General features: G+C 35.0%; 1 protein-coding gene across 7 annotated transcripts in view; it reads left to right on the top strand.

The window, feature by feature from the left end:
- Window positions 1-17,948, top strand: part of atp8a2 (ATPase phospholipid transporting 8A2) — a 56,071-nt gene that overhangs the window by 27,270 nt on the left and 10,853 nt on the right. For all 7 annotated transcript variants that reach the window (XM_026200495.1, XM_026200494.1, XM_026200497.1 and 4 more), the window contains 7 exons: window positions 1,660-1,798; window positions 3,067-3,131; window positions 10,746-10,918; window positions 14,657-14,840; window positions 15,042-15,152; window positions 16,695-16,769; window positions 17,795-17,917. In XM_026200495.1, the coding sequence (XP_026056280.1) occupies window positions 1,660-1,798; window positions 3,067-3,131; window positions 10,746-10,918; window positions 14,657-14,840; window positions 15,042-15,152; window positions 16,695-16,769; window positions 17,795-17,917 (870 nt within the window). The remainder of the gene's footprint in view (window positions 1-1,659; window positions 1,799-3,066; window positions 3,132-10,745; window positions 10,919-14,656; window positions 14,841-15,041; window positions 15,153-16,694; window positions 16,770-17,794; window positions 17,918-17,948) is intronic.

Here is a 17,948-nt window from a genome sequence, read left to right as displayed (position 1 = left end):
TTTGTTTTAAGGATTAAGTAAAATGCTGTAATTTTATTTTATTGCATTTTTCAAAATAAATATAACTTTACACTATAAATTAGCCATCAACATGCAATTATATGTATGGTATGGTATGGTATATTTCCCAACAACAAGATGATATTGATCATTTCACTATATTATTTTTATACATTTGGTTAAATTAATATTGTTCAATTCAATTTTGTGGTGATGTTAGCATTTTGATTTGTAAAGTTTATATATATATATATATATATATATATATATATATATATATATATATATATATATATATATATATATATATATATATTAGGGGTGTAACGGTTCACAAAATTCACGGTTCGGTTCGATACGATACACTGATGTCACGGTTCGGTTCGGTTCGGTTCGATACGTTTTAGATACAGCAAAATGTAAAAACATCTCAACTTTTCAGAATGCCGCAAGCGCACCGCGGGTCATGTGACAAGAACCAACCAATCAGCTTCATCCTTTCCCGTAACAACGTTGAGAGCTCAGCCAAGATGAAGGAACAGCTGATCATAGTTGTATATGGATTGCAATTTTGAAATAAATTCAGTAGCAGAGCTACTGCAAGCGATTTTTAGAGCTGCAAATCCATTTATCCTTCGCTGAAATTTCCGCGTCTCATGGAGAGAGCACGTCATTGTTGCTTAGCAAAGACAGACGCCTCATGAGCGCTTCTGCCCAAGCGCTTTGGAAAGGAGGAGAAAGACGCGCTTAGCGTTTTCCATGCGTTTTTAGGCACGATATGTGAAGGCGCTCGCTCACTCAGCACGCGCTGAAGGCTCGTTGCAAAATGTCTAATGCATTTAACAGACCAGAAATATAAGATCCTAAAATAACCAACAGGTCTGGTGTTTGGGTTGGATTCCCTGTAAGCTATAGTTTCTAAATGCTGCAGGGATAGTTTGCTGCGTGCATGTTTCTCCTTTTTTTCGTCTTTTCCCAGATAGTACTGACGCATATATCCCAGATATTCCCGCTGTTTTTTTTTTTGTTTGTTTTTTTTTGTAATCCCGCTGGTGTACCCTGTCATGTTGCAGATGCGACATACCGTTGTTTTTTTATCCACCACTCTCTTGCCATCACCATTATAGCTTAAAGGGAATCCAAAGTGCACCCAAACACCAGACCTGTTGGTTATTGGAGGATCTTCTCATTTCTAGTCTGTTAAACGCATTGGCTATTTTGCAACGAGCCTTCAGCGGGTACTGAGTGAGCGAGCGCCTGCTGAGTAGCCTAACATAAACATATAAGATGATGTTTTTTTCTTCTTCGGGAGTGTCAGGGGCGTTGCCTGTTACGTTGTTTGGGTTATTGGGCTACCTTGTTGAACGCATATCATTATATTTCTTTCTCTCTCTTTTTTTTTTTTTCAAATATAATTAATTACTCCAACGAACCGTTCGGTATACATAATGCGTACCGCGTACCGAACCGAAAGCGTCGTACCGAACGGTTCAATACGAATACGCGTATCGTTACACCCCTAATATATATATATATATGTATATATATACATATATATATATATATATATATGTATGTATATGTATATGTATTTATTTATTTTTCTTCTCCCAGCTTCCTCTCTTTATTTATGTATTTTCATCTCTTTGTCACACACAGAACTTGCTGTTGCTGGGTGCAACTGCGATAGAAGACCGACTGCAAGCGGGAGTCCCGGAAACCATAGCAACACTCATGAGAGCCGACATCAAGATCTGGGTTCTGACCGGAGACAAGCAGGAGACGGCCATCAATATTGGTGTGTGACATACATGGTTATATATTTATTCCACAAAGTCGTGCCATTGTTTGAGTCTGTATTAGCATGTAGTCAATAGAACAGCACTTGTAGTCAGACTTCTAACTAATGTAGAAATCCATAACTGATTACAACATGGTTTTGCTATTGTTGATTTGACATCAGATGATTATGTCTGCACCCAGGGTGAAGTATTTGGTTAATATTCAACATTTATTCCTGTGCACATATAATGCATCATTGGGTCATCGTGCTGAAAAACTGAAGCTGAAGGGCTTTTGTGCATTTGTCAGCTGGACAGGGAGGCCACATAAAACAATTAAACCAGACAAGCAAATGTTTTTTTTTTTTAAACATGGATTACATAAATGAACACCTGTTCAGAAACAGGTGTGTAAAACTGGTATATGAACCTTTGTTTTTAATTTTACACATGCAAAAATAGGCAAGCACTACCAGTATGTATATTCTGCAACTTGTTATTTGTATGCTAAGAGATTTTATTTTATGCATTTTTTTGTTGTTGTTGTTTTTGTTTTTGTTATATTACTAGTCAAAAGTTTGGAAATCTACAGTAAAAATTATGACAATTTAAAATATTTAAAAACTGTTAAATTATTTAACACACACACAGACACACACACACACACACACACACATTTATTTTTTGTCATGGAAAGTGTGATACATTTTAAACATTTTCAGATTTGATATTAGCTGTTGAAATTTCACCTTTGCTCTAAGAGAAATAAAAAAATGTTTTATTATAACAGAAAATGATTATTTTAGATTGTAATATTTGTAACAAAATTACTGTTTTCACTGTAGTTTTGTTCAAATAAATGCAGCCTAGGTAAGCATAAACTTAATTATTTCAAAGATCATGTATCTTTTTTTATTCTATAGGACATAATATTTTTAAGCTAAAATACTTATTTGCATTGTAATTTCATAATACATCACAGAGAGCAGCTTTAAAGTAGGCTGACAAGGAAGTAAAACGGCACAACACCATACAATATCAAGCAGACACTGATTGGAAACACACAAGACTCCTAGACTAAGGAAATCAGAGAAGGACAGACGGATAGGCAGTCAGGCAGGCGCTGCGGACAGACAGCTCAGAATAAATTGGGTGAGACTGGAGATAAACCAGTGGACAGCAGATACTGGGTAATGACAGATATACAATAAGGTTAAGTTGTTGTTGGGGTGTGTATGTGTGGCTTTGTGTAACGCCTTTACTGTAACTCTCCACTGCGTCTCAGGTTACTCCTGTAGGCTGGTGTCACATGGCATGTCCCTCATCATCGTCAATGAAGATTCCCTGGATGTGAGTACATATTGTGTTTTTATATATATGTGTGTGTGTGTGTGTGTGTTGGTGAGTGTTTCATAGGCTGTCTCTGGAGGACACTGGGTGTGGACAGGTGAGGGAAGTGTTTTTCTTTGTTCTCGTACAGGTGAAGGTAATTAAGGTGTCTGGTGTCATCATTGAGAACATGATGAAAGCGTGATGGATCGTATGGACACACATATGAGCAGAACACACACTCATATATGTTATGACATAAAAGCACATTAGAAAGAGCCGAAAAGCGCACACAGGTGATTTTTCAATTAGAGGAATGTTTTTGTTCTCTAGAATGATTTTAAAGTAGAAATGCTTCATCATTCCAGTTTTAAAAGGTGAATTATAATAGCTATCAATTTTATTGCGTCTCTTTAATAATGTTTTCCTTATATATTTTTTTCAAGTACTCTGTACTTCGTCGACTTCTCTATTTTTCTCACACACACAAGGTTAATTACTTCCAGGCAAAGATAGTCATAAAGGGAGCTTGTAAAGTCTTAGATCTCTGAGAACAGTTGGCCAGACAGCAGAGCATCTATCTCACACACACACACACACACAGACCGAACTGTGTACTGAAATCAAAGGCTCCTGGGAATCAGCAGGATTCATTCTTTTTTTTCAGACATTTGCCTGTTTGGAATGAAACATTGATAATGGTTTGTAAAAATACTGTTGCTAAATTTTTGGACCATTATGTTTACAGTTATTGTGTCTGAAACTACAACAGTATGTTCAGATGAATCGGATAGTTATTGTTGTTGGATACAGACTTTAAGAGGCCATGCTATGCTGTAAATATAATTATAGCTAAAGGGTATTGATGCCCCTTTGTTAGCATCGAATTGCTTATATCAAACCCACAGAATAATTTTCAGATGAGAAGCATTTTTGCATGTGCAAAAAAAAAATTGTGGCGAAAATTCGTACTTGGTGTGAACAGGCCTAATTGGCTCAAACTGAAGCCTACGGCCTGGCAACAGGTTTTTGTGGTTGCAGTGGATGGCAATTAATAAATTATATTGTTGTTTTTGTTCTGCCTCTAATGGGCCGCCATTGGCAGTTATCAATATTGTGCTTTTGAAAATTGTCCAACCACGTGTGATTTATTGACTGAGTGTTTAATGGCCTTTTATTTATACATATTATGCAGCTAGTAAAAAAAAAGCATCGTAAAAGACTGGCATTTTGTGGAGATGGACAGCTTCAGCCTCGGTTAAAATCTCCAAAAGAATTCTTTCTTATCTTACCAAGCTCTTAAAATAACCCACAATACCTCAGACATGGCTGGGGTGAGCCTAATGTCACAGCTGTGTGTTTGTGTGGAAGATATGGAGTGTGTGTGTGTGTGTGTGTGTGTGTGTCAGCTGCCGTTTCGTGTAAAGCACAGTTGGGCCAACACATCACACTCCTTCATGTCTTCTTCCTTTCTAATCTGTCTGTCATCTATATAATGCACAAATAAGTTGATCATTGTTGATGGTGTGATTGGTCGATTTTCTCTGTCTCTCCTGTCACACAACTCCTCCTCCGTCTGTCAGCGGCTCCCAAATTTACAGGAAAAGTGTGTGCATTAGAGTGTGTTCGAGCGTAAGTGTGTGTGTGGGGTTAGGAGTAACGCGATCTCCTTTTGGCGCTCAATCTCGTCAAAACAAATTCTGCCAGCAAAGCCTCCTGGGTAAACATGATGGCTTTTGACTCAGACTCTGTGACAAGTTCCATCTGTCACTCTACTTTGACACACACACACACACACACGGTCCAATTCAGACAGCTGGTGTCCTTGTAACACACACAGAGGCATTCTTACCCAAACATTTTTTCTGCTTTGCACATATTCTTATCATGTCCCACACATATTTGCTCTTACTTTCCCAGACACACATACACACACAACAGTCTGTATGATCTTTCTGATAGGCTGCGTTCCAAGTTAGCCGTCACACTGCCTGTATTACATGACTTACACAAACACGCTCACTGTAGTCGTCATTAATCATATACACACAGTTTGTGCTCCTCTTTGCCGTTCTCTTTGTGTAATACAAATACTATACACAGTACTGAGGTCAGCACATGCACAAGACGACTGACATGTGATCGAGATTTCTCTGTTTGGGGGCCAGGTATCACACAGGTGAACTGTATTCCAAGTCAAAAGCCTTGTGATGGGATTTTTTTTTTAAACATAAGTCATGAACCTTTCTGCTTGTGTGTGTGAGAGAAAGAGAGAGGGAGAAAGAGAGAGACCTCAGTTTATGAACTGTCTTGCTGGTAGACTGCCATTGAACAGATAAGGTGACCTGTCATGTTAGCCTTAAAGTCTCATTCATTCACTCACTCACTTGTGTGTGTGTGCGTGTGTGTGAAAGAGAGATTTCTCTATGAATGGAGAATGTGATCTGTGATATGTAACACCAAAGGGGCCTTTCTCTCTATTTTAAATATAAATCTGATAAGATCCTTTTCGCAGGAACCTGAGAACACAACAAAGCTGCAGTGTGTGTGTCCGTTTGTGAGTTAGTGTGCGCTTGTACAGTGGTGTTTTCTATAAATGTACGTGTGTTTGTGAGAACATGTACTCTATTCAGTTCCCAGCACAAAGACGTACAGAAAATAACATTTAGCTTGGATCCTGAAATACATTCACTTCTGATATATGTCAGGGAATGACATAGAAAAATGTAATGCACATCCCAAATAAGGGAAGTCTGGAGTCCAAATGAGTCCTTAATGGGTAACACACTAGTTTTCTCTAGAGTGTCTCATCAGGGTCTCAGTAGAAATTACAGAGTGAGAATGATCGTCTGTGCATCACCAGCAGCTGTCCAATATTCTCTGTCCAGTCATCCCACTCTGTCAATCAAATAGCTCTTTAAAACTCATCATCATCTGAACACACCCAACACACTTGCATCTCTCATCTTTTGGGAGATACTAGTACCATCTTGCATACTATAAGGAATCCCACTTCTTCTTTTTTTCAGTTAAACCCATTGTGTTAAACCCATAGATATTTTTAGTAATGGTTTAATCTTTTGTTAATTTTAATAAATAACAATTAGACTAATGTTTGTATGTAAAACTAAGTTTTATATTTTTATGGTTTTAATTTTAGATATTTGATTGCCATTTCACACCTTTAAACGCATCAAAAAATACCCACCGATAAAACATCTAAAATACAATTAAATATTTGCAATTAATTTGTTGCTTTTAAAATATATTTTAGTGGTAACAGTTTTAAATATGATTCATTTCAGTAAAAATTTTGGACCCACTTTATATTAAGTGGCCTTAACTTCTATGTACTTACATTTTAATTAATAATTTAGTACAATGTACTTATTGTGTACATACATGTTTTTACATTGTACTTATATTTAAAAAAAACTACATGTAATTACATCTGTATTTAATTTCTGTAATTACATTTATAATTACACTGTCGACCCATACTTTACACCTTAACCCACCCTTAAACTTACCCATACCTCCAACCCTCTCCCTAACCTTACCCCATCCCACCTCAATAGCAGCAAAAGTGTTTTACAATACAATATGAACACAATAAGTACATTGTACTTATTTTTTATGTAAGTACATAGTAGTTAAGGCCACCTAATATAAAGTGGGACCAACATTTTTTAAATGATTTGGTATCGGTAACAACCAATGAACAATACACACATACTATTTTTTATTATAGTATCAATTTTAATATATATTTTATGAATTACATTTTTTTGCAAACAAACACTTATTGTAAAATTTTACCATTTTATAAAAACAAAAACCACTACTGTCAATTCTTTTTGCCTCCAGAATGGTGTAGTTACAATGTAAGTAGTAGGTGTTAACTGTTTTAGTGTTAATGTATGTTTTCTTAGTACAGTATTTTCTAGTCCTATGAATTTATAAGTTTGTTTTTGCTTTTCTTAAGTAATTGCATGGTTATCGTTAGTGAAACTATGTCTGGAGTAATGCAGGATGAATTCTGATTTCAGTGTGTTGTTTGTCCTGGGATTAAGGTTTGGTGACTGTTAGCGGTCCCCATGGACACTGTGCTGGCAGGCGTGAAAGCGAGAGGTTTGACTGGCACGTTCTTCCGGCTTATTAGCACCTCTGTGTAGGAGTATTACGATGTTAACTGCAACGCAAAGCTAATTACTCACACTTACTCAAACCTGCGCACCCGCTCGTACACAAACATTTCAGAGATCATTAATGTGGTCATTTAATTGTTAAATAAATAAGATATGCAAACAGTCCTGTTAGTGCCAGATTTATAAACTCACATCCTGGAGAGAGACACATTGATGCATCCTGTCTGAAGTTCAGGAGTTAATACTAAATCGAATCAGCCGTGAGAGTCTAATGGAGAGAGAGCGGAAAAGAAAGAGCTGTCTTTAATAATAAACTGGGAAAATTAGTTGGTAGTGAATTAACAGTAGCAGGTTTCTCAGGCCAATGTTTATACACTAAGACACACACACAAACACTAATGCTTTAACTTTCAGCACTCCCTTGATCTAAAATCAGTCTTAATTCTTCCATTACGTTTCTGTTTTTCTTTCCTTCATGTTTTCCCGGGAAAGGTGAACGCAAACAGGAATTCCTGAAAGAAAAGATAAACACACACACACACACACAAATTAACAGGCTAAACATGTTTGGGTTGAGCTGAGGAGAGGAGATGAGCTCTAGTTACTCAGGAATCTTGATGGCTGATCTCAGTTCTGCTATAAACCGTTTTCCAGAAACAAAGGAGTCTCAACTTGTGACTAGTTTCAATAGAGTTTGATATTAGTCCTTATTATGTTCCTAAGCTAACAATTCAATAATCACAAGAATACAAATACAGGCAGATAATAAATAAAATTAGTATGGGCTGTTTTTTAGCAATATTTCGGTGTTGAAAGAAAAAGTACACATACTTTTATAAGGAGTACTTTGTTATTAATATGCTTAGTTTACTGTAAAATACTTAAACTGAGTGTAAACTGAATGTAATATTTTGAGACGTGAATGTTATTAAGAAATAAAATAAAATGTAAGATTGTTTAAATTTATTTAAACTTTCTGTTTCTATTGTTTATATTAAATACCTATTGATTGAAAGCATTTATGGTAAACTAAAATAAACCCTAATGTAATTCTGGTGAAACTTACCTGTCATGTATTTAAATATATTTGTAATTACACATTTGTGATGATGGCACTGCAATTCAGTACATTAATTAATATTTACTTTCTGATTATTGATTATTGAATTATAAGTGAATCAAATTAAGTGTACTTCAAAGCATGATAAAACAATATTAAAACATTAATTAAGTGTTCTTAAGTGTGTTAAGTTAGGGAAGTACACTTAAGTGGCCTTTTATGTATTTCCAATATATATATATATATATATATATATATATATATATATATATATATATATATATATATATATATATATATATATATATATATATATAATATAATCATCTGCATGTGGTTCTTAAAGGGATAGTTCACTTTTTGGTCCTCACTGACTTGCATACAGTACAGACCAAAAGTTTGGAAACATTACTATTTTAATGTTTTTGAAAGAAGTTTCTTCTGCTCATCAAGCCTGCATTTATTTGATCAAAAATACAGAATTCTTTTTTAATATTGTGATATATTATTACTATTTTAAATAATTGTTTTTAAATTTATTATACTTTAAATTATCATTTATTTCTGTGATGCAAAGCTGAATTTTTAGGATCATTATAACATGATCCTTTAGAAATCATTCTAATATGATGATTCATTATCAAAGTTGGAAACAGTTCTGCTGCTTAATATTTTTTCAGAACAAGGGATACTTTTTTAGGATACTTTGATGAATAAAAAGTAAAAAAAAAAGTAAAAAAAGCGATGTTTTTAAAATATATATTTATATATTTTGTAATAACAATATACACTACTGGTCAGTAATTTGGGGTCAGTTATATTTTTTCTTTCTTCTTTTAAATAAAATCAATACTTTTATTCAGCAAGGATGTGTTAAATTGATAAAAAGTGATAGTAAAGAAAAATATTAGAATATATATTATTAGAATTTGTTTTTTTATTTTGAATAAATGCAGTTCTTTTTAATCTTTTATCCATCAAATATATTAGACAGCATAACTGTTTCCAACACTCATAATAAATCAGAATTTTAGAATGATTTCTAAATGATCATGTGATCGACTGGATGTTACATGTGACACTGAAGGCTGGAGTAATGATGCTGAAAATTCAGCTTTTCATCACAGGAATATATATTTTTTTTAAGTATATTCAAATAGAAAACTATTATTTTAAGTTGTAATAATATTTCACAATATTACTGTTTTTTCTGTATTTTTGGTCAAATAAATGCAGGCTTAATTAGCAGAAGAAACTTCTTTCAAAAACATTAAAAATGGTAATGTTTCCAAACTTTTGGTCTGTACTGTATGTTTTTTTTCATGCATGGAAGTCAGTGGGGACCAGTAAGGTGAACTATCCCTTTAAAAAACATACTTTTTAAGATTTGAAATACACTACATGGTGCATATCCGGTACAACTGAGCTCCATTTACAAGTACAGCACAGTGCATTCTGGGTAAAAGCACACATTTTATGCCCTAAAATGCTACTTGAATAGGCAGCTCGCCAAGTTTTGGAGCAGAGCGATAGTTTCAGCAAGATATTGATTCGAGTCGGCAGTATGGAGTGAATTCATCCACTGTGTTACACGTAGGCTGTCATAGCGCTGACAGAGACTTCAACAGCTGTGTCCATGTATGTTTGTGTGTGTGTGTGTGTGGCCACCAACGCCGTGCCTCGTTGCATGCTGTGTCGTCCACATGGTTCTCATTACAGATTGAAGGATGTTTGTTTTCTCTATTAGTGACTCTGTCCCATTATCAAGATCTCAATCAGAAACTGCCTGCAACCACAATTCAATAAACACGCACGCACATATTTCACCTTCTCTTTTTATCTCTCCATGTCTTTTTGGCTCATATATGCATTCATTGCAAACACACGTTTGACTTCTTATCTTAATATGGACATGGTTGTCTTTTTTTATTTTTATAAAATGCTAACTAGCTGGCATTTCATTCTTTTCCTTCCTCCTTACTTTATCATATTTTTCTTTCTCTCTGCCCATATAAAGTTCTTTTTGGCCAACAGTTCATGCTTTTTGTGTCCTTTAAGGGCTTAGAGTGTCTCGGGTGACAGGATGATGTGTAACAGGTGTGTGTGTGTGTGTGTGTGTGTGAGATTGTGGCACTAACAGCCCCAATGACACCACTTAAAACATCCCCTTCAACTTCCTTTGGCATTACGCTCTTGCTCTGATATGTGTGTGTGATCCATGTGTGTGCGTGAGAAGTGTGTGAAATGTACTGTTAGGGAAATAAATGTGTGCTGGAATGTTTCTCAGGAAAGTATTGAAGTGGTTTTATGTAGCAATAGACATGGTATAGAAATTAAACTGTAAAACTGACAAATGTGTTGTTATATGTGTATTTATGGGTTTATAGTGTGTGGGGTCATACATTTTCTCCCTTTCTTGCCCCCCAGGCAACCAGGGCCACACTAACAGCTCATTGCTCCTCGCTGGGTGACAGTCTGAGGAAGGAGAATGAGTTAGCGCTCATCATAGATGGGCAGACGCTCAAATACGCCCTCTCTTTCGAAGTGCGTCAGTCCTTCCTCGACCTCGCGCTGTCCTGCAAGGCCGTCATCTGCTGCAGGTACTGTATATAGACCGAAACACACACAAATTTACATTTATATACACACTAATGTTATTTATGTCAGTTCACTTGGAGAAATACAAATACAGTCAGCAGAGACATGGCTGTATAATTTTATATCGGCATCTCACTCACGATATGATAGTGTGTGTGAGAGTGTGAGTGTGTGTGTGTGTAGAAATTTGTATATAAAAAATATATGTTTTTTTTTTTTAGGTGTGTGTACATATACTTTTTATATTTAATTATTGTTTTATTTATATCTATCAGTTGATCTATCTATTGATCTACTGATTTTGGTAGTAGTTGATAATATTGTTATTTATTTATGAAAGCCCATTTACGCCACTGAATAAAAACTAAAAAGGTTATTGCGACTTTTTATATCACAATTCTGACTTTTTTCTCTGTGTGTGTTTATTGTGTGTTTATATTATGTAGTTCTGAGAATTTTTTTTTATCAGAATTGTAAGATAAAAAGTCACAAGAAACTTTTTTAGTTTCTATTCAGTGACGTAAATGGGCTTGCATACTTTTTTTCTCAGAATTCTGGGATATAAACTGAGTTATAAAGTCCAACTCTAAGGGGAAACTCAGAATTACGAGTTTATATCTCACAATTCTGAGGAAAAAGTCCAAGAAATAAATAGCAAATTTATATCTTGTATTTCTGACTTTATAACTCAGAGTTGCATTTTAGAAAGTCAGAATTGCAAGATATAAACTCGCAATTCTGAAAAAAAAAAAGTTGGAATTGTGAGTTTGTATCTCGCAATTCTGAATTTATATCTCAGAACTGAAAGTTTATTCTCAGAACTGTGAGGTTATTTTTGTTTTAAAATTGGGTGTTTGTTTCACAATTCTTACTTTATATCTCGCAATTACGAGTTTATATATATATATATATATATATATTGCAAAATGTAAACTCACAGTTGCGAGGGAAAAAATAATTGTGAGAGAAAGAGTAGTAATTACCTTTTTTATTTTTATTCAGTGGAGAAACTGACTTTCATCATTTATTTTATTTATTTATTTACAAAGAAATAAATAAATCTCTTGTGTATGTAGATAGAAATATCTATCTATACAGTAATTATTCTTATAATTAATACACAACATACTGTTTTTTAAATAGTTGGTAATATAAAAATATTCTTTATATATTTACAATAAACTGTGTATTTTATAATTATATTTGTTATAAATTTTTCCTTACATCTTTAGCTACATAAAGGGAAAATGTAGTTATAGTAAAAGTTAATATAGTTAATAAGAATGTAGAGGTATAACATTAATCTAGATTAATCTAATTTGATTAGAAATACTGAGTTGAGATGGATTTAAAAAGAAAATAAGTAATAAATTCATAATCATAAGTCTCAGTCTGCTCATCATATAATTGCATTGTTGTCTGGGAGAAACTTTTAAGATATAAAAGAGAACTTCTCTGGGGTTTTTGGGGTATACATTCAGGCATTACCACTGAACAGTGTGTGTGTGTGTGTATAAACTCCACCCCCAAAAAAACCTCTCAAAATGAGGGAGTTTACGCTGCGTGGATGTGCATGTGTGTGTGTCCTTATGAAAGGTTATGTCTTGCCCTGGGTGACTAAATAACTGGTGAAAATAAGCGCTTGGCTCCCAGAACAGAGAGGCTGTGCAGAGGTAATGTAATATACTGAGCTCTGTGCAAATGTCAAACTAATGACTCACTTACTGTCATTATCCACTCACACACAGACAATGCAGTCATTCACATCACATTGTTCAATACTGTAAATGTAAATCTGAATATAAATAAGCATGCTGCAAGTTGCAGACCATTCTGATTCGATAATAAAATGTGTTTCCATGTGTGAGAGGGAGTAATTGACTTGCTGTTGCATGAAGCCCATATCCTGACTGTGGTCTCCAAGGCACTACAAACCGACTGAACCAACCCTTGCAGAACCCCCCCACACTATCCCGAACCACACAAATCCACAGACAACCAACAGAGAGGAGCACAAGTGTGTGTGTTGAAGAGAAAGTTTGCATGTGTGCGCTCCATCCTTGGTTTCCTGAGTTCACATTCTGTTTATTTAAAGAGCTGCTTTAGCTTCTTATTTTCTGCTCAGTTCCACCATGAAGAACATTAGCCAGCCTTTCATCTGCCTACTGCCTCTGATCTCCCCTCCGGCTCACTGTGATTTTGGGAGGTATAGAGTTATTGTGGGAAAAGGGTGGAATCGATCAACAAAATGACAAGAGAAAGCGCTTTGGGGGGGGGATTTGTCTTTTCAATTTTGAATTTTTGTGAGTATACCATGCCCATGCTATTAGAGTCATCATAGGTCTTTACTAGCTTGCACATTTCTGGCCAATTTTTTCGAAACTTTATATTTGCAGCACTAATGTTACATCTCCTATTGGTACATCTCCTAAGTATTTGTTGCAGCATTTCTCATTTGTCGGGTATCTTCAGCTTCTAAATGAATTAATGTTAATGTCTGTCTGTGATCATTAATTTTTCTTGGAAATCACATCCAACACCTTCCAAAGGGAGATTTTATTGTGCTTTCTGTTTCAGTGAAGTATCATGATTAGATGTCTTCTGGACTTGGTGTGTTGTTGATATCATGATATTATTTTGGCACTGACTGAGTAATGTAATGTCCAAAACACATTTACTTCAAAACTTAGCTTGGTATAATTAAAAAAAATAATAAACAAATAGTGTTATTTCAGTTTTCCAAAACACATTTACTGTACTTCAAAAAATACCTTAAAAAAACAAATGTAAAAAAAAAAATATATATATATATTTATATATATATATATATATTTATTATTTTTTTTTATTTAAGAAAAACCTTGGAATACAATATTATTATTTTTTTGGCACTATCACTTTTGCATAAATATTTGTCAAAATATTTTTTCCCCAGATTGGGTAATGGGCAATTAGGAAAATTTCCCCTAATATCTTTTCAAATTTTGTTTTGAACGTGTGTAAATGGACTGAGCTAGCAGGTTAATTAGCATGGTAAAGTGGTACAGTATTCTAAGCTAGGAGAACAAATATACTAAGACATGAAGACAAAAAAATCGAAGATGCATTTAATTTCACAATTTATATCTTAAATAATTGGTATATATGACAGAATTGAAGGGAATAGTTAATCTAAAATGTGATTTCAGTTACTCACATGATGTTGTTCCAAACTCAAGAATTTCATTCAGCGAAGACATTTTTAATATTCACTCTTTTGTCCTTTGATTGATCCAAATCCATGTCATCAAAATTTGATTTAAGCTTTATTTCATTTATATATATATATATATATATATATATATATATATATATATATATATATATATATATATATATATATATATATATATATATATACACAGACTTGATCGCAAGAGAACAAACCTCACTGGTTCACTGGTTCTCATGCATCAAGCACAAGGTGATTCAGACAACATGCATTCTAAAACATTTTTGAAACATTTCTAATCAGGCACTGCATAGAGTACCCATTAAAAGTTATTTCAGCCAATGAAATCAAATTGTGGTCTAAATTGTGCCTGACACCAAACCTCTTGGTCATCTTTCACACTTCTCTGTTGCTGTCTGAGGATGTTGTCCCTTTAATGAACAGATTCAGTCATCATAGACACATTATAAAGCATAATTGAGAAGTTATATAGTACTTCGATGTAACATTTGTCTTGTTTTTCTTTCAGGGTGTCCCCACTGCAGAAGTCAGAGATTGTGGACATGGTGAAGAAGCACGTGAAGGCCATCACGCTGGCTATCGGAGACGGAGCCAACGATGTGGGGATGATCCAGACGGCACATGTGGGAGTGGGCATCAGCGGGAACGAGGGCATGCAAGCCACCAACTCATCTGACTACTCTATAGCCCAGGTCTGAGACAAGCACACTCATGTAATTCATTAATCACACACACACATACACACACATCTCATCTTTAAAAACATAATTACACTACCACAACACACAGCACACAGCAGTCTTCTGCCCACAGCGCTGTTGTATCCGGGTAGCTGCTCCTGCAGTAATGGTTCACATGTGTTCCTGCGGCAAACTTAATTCTTCTCTCTTTAGTTCTCATACCTGGAGAAGCTGTTACTGGTTCACGGGGCTTGGAGTTACAACCGGGTCACCAAATGTATCCTGTACTGCTTCTACAAGAATGTGGTTCTGTACATCATAGAGGTGTGTATGATAATCGCAATCAAGTGGTCGTGAGACTTTAAAAGAGGTAGATCATATAAAGATGACAATTCTGCCATCATCTGTCTTCATGTTGCCAACCTGTATGGTTTTCTTTATTCTTTAAAACACAAAAGGAGATGTTAGACAGTGGGTTTCATGTCTGAAAAGCAACAAACTGACTAAATAGTGCCAAGTCTGACAGTATGATTCAGAAATCTCCTGGTATGTGTTTTGTTGTGAGAGTTGATAGCAGCAGTGGAGGGCAGCGTTTTCAGAAAATGTACATTTATCGCACAAAGCTTTAGAATGACTATATATAATTTTATTTTATTATTATTTTGTATTTGAATGTATTTTACCAATATTTATTTTCAAATATATTTTAGAAAATGTATATATTTTCTTCTGCACACCTTTATTTATTTATTTATTTTTATTATTTCATTTTTTTTATTTAGAATACAGTGTTATAAATACAAACAATACAATTCAAGAAAGTCATACGAGTTTGGGATGATGTGAGGTCAAGTTTATTTTTCATTTATTTCTGGGCAAACTTTTTCTTTAAACAACATGGTTCTGCCTTTGGAATGTGCTTTACTTACAGATAGATCACTTTTTAAAAGGAGTCATCAAAATTAGCCCTTATCCACACACACACACACAAACAAACATGCCCACAATGTTTTTTTCTCTCTCCTTTTTCTTGGCTTTTTTTCACACAGACACCCTTGTGTACATTAAGTAGACTGCTTGCAGCTGTTTATGGAAGTGTTTGACAGTGATAAATGAGATGCCCCCTCTAGTCTCTGCTTTCCATCTCACACACACACACACACAGAGGCACAGACAAAGAGCCGCTGACCCCTATCTATAGTGCCTGGGACCTTCCAGTTCAAAAAACTGCATACCAGATACACACTGTCATTCGAGAGCTGTGTAAGTGTGAGTGTGTGTGTGTGTGTGTGTGTGTGCGCTAGGTAGAGTGCGAGCTTTACTGGCAGGGTCACCGTTCTGCACGCTGGAGCATTTGTCAGCTGTGCCACAACCTTAAAATGGCAGCAGGTGCAGAAACATGCCCCCCTCATTCGCCCAAGGCCTGTGTGTTGGAGTGTGTGTTATGTGTGTGTGTTTGTTACGGTTAGAGCTGGGTAAAGGTTAAATGTTTAGATGTCTCTATATTTGTAGAATGCGATTGTCCATGCACATCTGTCCGTGTTTGGGGGAGAGGGGCATTTTGGGGGTCTTAACGGGGATTAGCTTCCAGCAAAGAAGAGCTTTAAAGGTCAAAGTTCACAGACTTGTCTTTGTCTTCATAGCGGAGACATTGTGGGGGATGGACAGCAAGTGGACATGTGTATGAGCGTGTGTGTGTAGGCTTTTGTTTGTATGAATTGACCTTTGCCTTGAGTTTGATGTTGTCTGAAAGTATTTTGCTCGAGGGTTTCCATGTTACTCATCTTTTTTTTGTGCCCTCTCTTTGCAGAATTGTTTATCTTCACTTCTGTTTTGTAACACACTTTCATCTTTTTTTTTCCTCAGCTTTGGTTTGCGTTTGTAAACGGTTTCTCTGGACAGATCCTGTTTGAACGTTGGTGCATTGGCCTGTACAATGTGGTATGTGTGTGTCTGTCTCTCTCTTTATAGTTTAACATTCTGTGGTCAAACATTATGTGGTCCTCCTGATAAGGCTTTGGTGGCATCAAATGTATCATTTAAAGAGAAGATCATGCCAGAATGCATTGTTGCAAATTTGGTGAAAACGTTCATCCAAGATGTTAGATAATTAACAGTGATAGATCAAAAAGATATCAGCCAATCTTTGGCCTTTTTTAATTTATCCGCAGATAAATGTGGCCACTTGGCAATTAGTTTTCTTGTTAATGTTACATTTAGTCGTTTAGCATACACTTTTATCCAAAGCGACTTTCAAGTGAGGACAATGGAAGCAATCAAAAACAACAAAAGAGCAATGATGTACTTTTGGGCTTTTAAGCATATAATGTTGTGTGAATAAATTGAATGCACCAAAAATAAGTCTCTTTTGCACGGCAGGGCTTCATTTACATAATTCAAATACAGTAATATTGTAAAATATTATTACAGTTTAAAATGACTGTTTTCTGTTTAATTATATTTTAAATCATAATTTATTCCTGTGACGCAAAGCTGAATTTTCAGCATCATTACTCCAGTCTTCAGTGTCACATGATCCTTCAGAAATCATTCTGATTTCCTGTTTAAGAAACATTTATTATTTAGTGATTTTTTTTATTATTATTATTCTTAAACAGAATATAATAAAAAATTAATACAATATGTATTTAAAATGGAGATCTTTTATACGTCTTTATAAGTCGTCACTCTCACTTTTAAACAATTCAATGTGTCCTTGCTAAATAAAAAGTATATATATATTTTTTAAATCTAAATTTTGAACAGTAGTGTACAGTTTTCCTGACTTTACCTTTTCTATTTACATCAGAAATTGAAAAACACATATTTGTCTACCACTAGTGTATGACATGCTATTCTATTCCAATCAGAATACTTCAGTTCAGCTTTTATTTTGTTTGTGCTTTGGTTTAGATACATACTGTATAACACACTGTAACGCTCGAGAATGTTCATCTGTTTTTCAGATCTTTACTGCTCTTCCTCCTTTCACACTGGGGATAGTTGACCGGCCGTGCAGTCAGCAGAACATGCTACGCTTCCCTCAGCTGTACCGCATCACACAGAACGCAGAAGGGTTTAACACTAAGGTACCAAGATTTCGGTAGCCTATACAAATGC

The sequence above is a fragment of the Carassius auratus genome, chromosome 24, assembly GCF_003368295.1.
Source record: "Carassius auratus strain Wakin chromosome 24, ASM336829v1, whole genome shotgun sequence".
NCBI lineage: Eukaryota > Metazoa > Chordata > Actinopteri > Cypriniformes > Cyprinidae > Carassius > Carassius auratus.
Note: the sequence above shows the minus strand (reverse complement) of the source record. Positions and strands in the feature narration are given on the sequence as shown.